The 2,763-nt window shown below is 31.2% G+C and overlaps 1 protein-coding gene across 2 annotated transcripts; it reads right to left on the bottom strand.

The window, feature by feature from the left end:
* Positions 1 to 1,111: 1,111 nt before the first annotated feature.
* On the bottom strand, positions 1,112 to 2,085 carry LOC105803059 (uncharacterized). Of its 2 annotated transcripts, none has more exons than XM_012635022.2 (2): positions 1,834 to 2,085; positions 1,112 to 1,507 (listed from the first exon to the last, which is right to left on the bottom strand). In XM_012635022.2, exons 1-2 carry the CDS (start codon positions 2,031 to 2,033, stop codon positions 1,297 to 1,299), a joined length of 411 nt encoding a protein of 136 aa, XP_012490476.1. In that variant the 5' UTR covers positions 2,034 to 2,085; the 3' UTR covers positions 1,112 to 1,296. The 2 variants fall into 2 exon arrangements, with proteins under 2 accessions (XP_012490476.1, XP_012490467.1); XM_012635013.2 differs by having other exon boundaries at positions 1,112 to 1,513.
* Positions 2,086 to 2,763: the final 678 nt, after the last annotated feature.

Raw genomic sequence — 2,763 nt, forward strand, 5'->3', positions numbered from 1 at the left:
CTATAATGGTTGTCATAATAATACCTAAATGTATATATCTAACATGAGGATATTTCTTTTTAATCCTTCTAATTTTATCTTTAGTAAATAGTGGAATTTCTATTAATCCTCCACGAGTATCCTTAGCGATCGTATTACCGCTAATTTTCTCTATGTGTCTCTATGTCCATATTTTGAACTTAGATATTTTATATATTTCTTCTTTAGAAATATAATTTTTATTAATTTTCTCTACTATATCATTAGAAAAGTCTTTTCTTCTCCGATTAAACTTCCTAGTTTAATATCCATTGTTCGTGATTAGGAATTTCTTCTAATTTATTATTAAAACTATTTCCTATATTAAACATAAATATATACTCATCAGTATTAGTATCGATTTTGATTCGATATTAATTCATATAATGTTTCATCAAGATTTGTTTCCTTTTCATAACATATTTCTAAATCTTGTTCTTCAAGACTTTTAATTATTTTCTTAGCATTTTTCCTTTGCTAGGACAAAATGTTGTTATGTGACCTTCTTCATCACATATAAAACATTTACTAATTTTTTTTAGGTTTTTTAGAAGTTTTTCTTCTGACAAACCTTTTATTATTATTACCAAAAAAATTTTTATTACCTGGTTTCCAATTAACTAATTTAACAAATTTGGCCTTGCTAAAATTTCGAGATTGTGGTGTAAAGATTCATATTTTGGGTTATCTAATTAATTTGGTTCGTTTTAGGGGAAGTTCGTGAAGTGATGTGTGATCCTCTAGTATCTTAAATTTCATGTGATTGTTAGCGGTTAGTGGTAAGAGTTTCGAATGTGTTTTGGGAGGGTTTTAAAAAAAATTGAAAAGAAATTTTGAAAAATGTAAAAAGAAAATTAAATTGTAATTCATATAATTGATTATGAGCTTAAAAGGTAATTCATTCAAAATGATTTTGAATAAATTTAAGGCTTTGAGTAATATAGATAATTGAAAAAAAAGAGTAAATTTGTTGCTTTTAAATTTAAAAATAAAAGATTATTAAATTAATCATGAAGCATAGATGGAAAATGCATGAACACTAAATTCGAAAAATATGAGGATTTCTCTTGTAACTTTGTAAATATAATTATACTTTGTGAAAAATAAAGAGACTTCTCTTGTAATTATTTATAATAATTTGTGCATCAAGATAGAATGTAAGGCGAGGAAGCAGCACTAGTTGTACGTTTCATACATATTTCAACATGGCTAAAAAAAAACACCACTAGTTGTTGATTGTACATGTGTGTGTTGTAACAGGTCAATTTTGACCTGGGCCTAAAGACCCAAAACAAATGAAAATAACCCAAAATAATAATGCCCAAATGCCCAATAAATAAATAAATAAATAAAAACCCTAGAGGCTCGACTGGCCCACAACTTAAACAATTTCAGCCAAACAAAAAGAAATGCAGAAATCCTAGCGCCGCATGCCTCTGCCAGCCTCCCTCGCATGCCGCCGTCGCCGGCACCACTCCTCCACGCGCGCCTGACACTTGCAGAGAGAAATCAACGCAACCAATAAAATAAACAAATAGCAAATAGGCAAAAAAAAAAAAAAAAGAAACGAACAGTTCTATAAATTGGCTATAAAAAGCCATGAAATTTCAATGCATCTTTTTCTTCGGTTTTTACGAAGGCACATCAGTAGAATCAAAAGTCAGAAACTAAATTTCTAAAGGTTGTTTTTTAAACTGTTCTTTCGTTTTTTATAGTGTTTTTGTGTTATTATTTGTTTTTTTCTTTTTCTTTTTAATCTATTTCAAAACGATTAACAAAGAAGCTATAAAAAAAAAAGAAAAGGGATCAACTCACCTGAATCGCCGTAAGCACCGTCGCCGGAGGCTCCTTTCCGTCGCCGGAGTCAGACCAAGAGAAGGCAAGAAAGACTCTTCTCCTTCGGTCTTTCGGGATATGGAGGTTGAGCCTTCGAACGGGTTTGAAGGCGGGATTAAAAACCCGATTTGTTGAGGGCTCCGATCACCATTGCGGCGGCACGGCCGTTCGCCGGCCATGACCGGACGTGGGGGAGGGGTGTTGAGAGAATGAGGCTTTAGTTTTTTTTTGGGGTTAAAAAAATGTGGCTGCAGGTGACAGATTTTTGGGGTTTAAATGACAGGACAAAACGGCGTCGTTTAAGGGAGGAAGACCTGTGCATTATTGCCCTAATGGGTAATTTTTGCCTTTGGTCCCTCAAATCCTACTGCAGATTCAAGGCAGCCTTTCCTTTCATTTAATTTTGGCCACATAATTTGCCGCCTGATTCAATCTGGTCCTGTGCAGACCAACGCGCATAAGGGACAGGGAATATTCTGCAATCAGTCCCCCATGTCCTCAGCGCAATTTATTTCGGTCCCCCTAGCCACCTGTTTCATGTATTTGCAGTTTAAGACCCGTTTTTTTAATTCTGTTTCAACCACGTCCTTAATATGTTTAACTTTTTTTTATATATGCTATTTTATCATTATTTGTTTTAAGCCTTTATATTTATTATTTATCTGAAATTGTTTTGCATTAAAATTTTTTATATATTTTTAAAAAAACTGTTTCTTTTATTGTTTAAAATTTTCTTTTGTATATTGTTTTATTTTAAACTATTTTAGATTTACTAGTATTTATGTCAAGTTTTCATTATTTATTTATTTATTTGGTTTAAATTTATATATTATCATCTTATATATTATTATCTATATTAAAATGTTTTAATATTAATAATTTCAAATTGTTCATACATTTTATAATATA

Source organism: Gossypium raimondii, chromosome 7, assembly GCF_025698545.1.
Source record: "Gossypium raimondii isolate GPD5lz chromosome 7, ASM2569854v1, whole genome shotgun sequence".
Classification (NCBI taxonomy): domain Eukaryota; kingdom Viridiplantae; phylum Streptophyta; class Magnoliopsida; order Malvales; family Malvaceae; genus Gossypium; species Gossypium raimondii.

What these genes read in the sequence shown, in the direction of transcription:
- LOC105803059 (XM_012635013.2), bottom strand. Translation starts at nt 2,033, where the DNA reads ATGGCCGGCGAACGGCCGTGCCGCCGCAATGGTGATCGGAGCCCTCAA. An exon ending in CGGTGCTTACGGCGATTCAG is followed by an intron (nt 1,514 to 1,833) that starts GTGAGTTGATCC and finishes TCTCTCTGCAAG; the next exon opens with TGTCAGGCGCGCGTGGAGGA.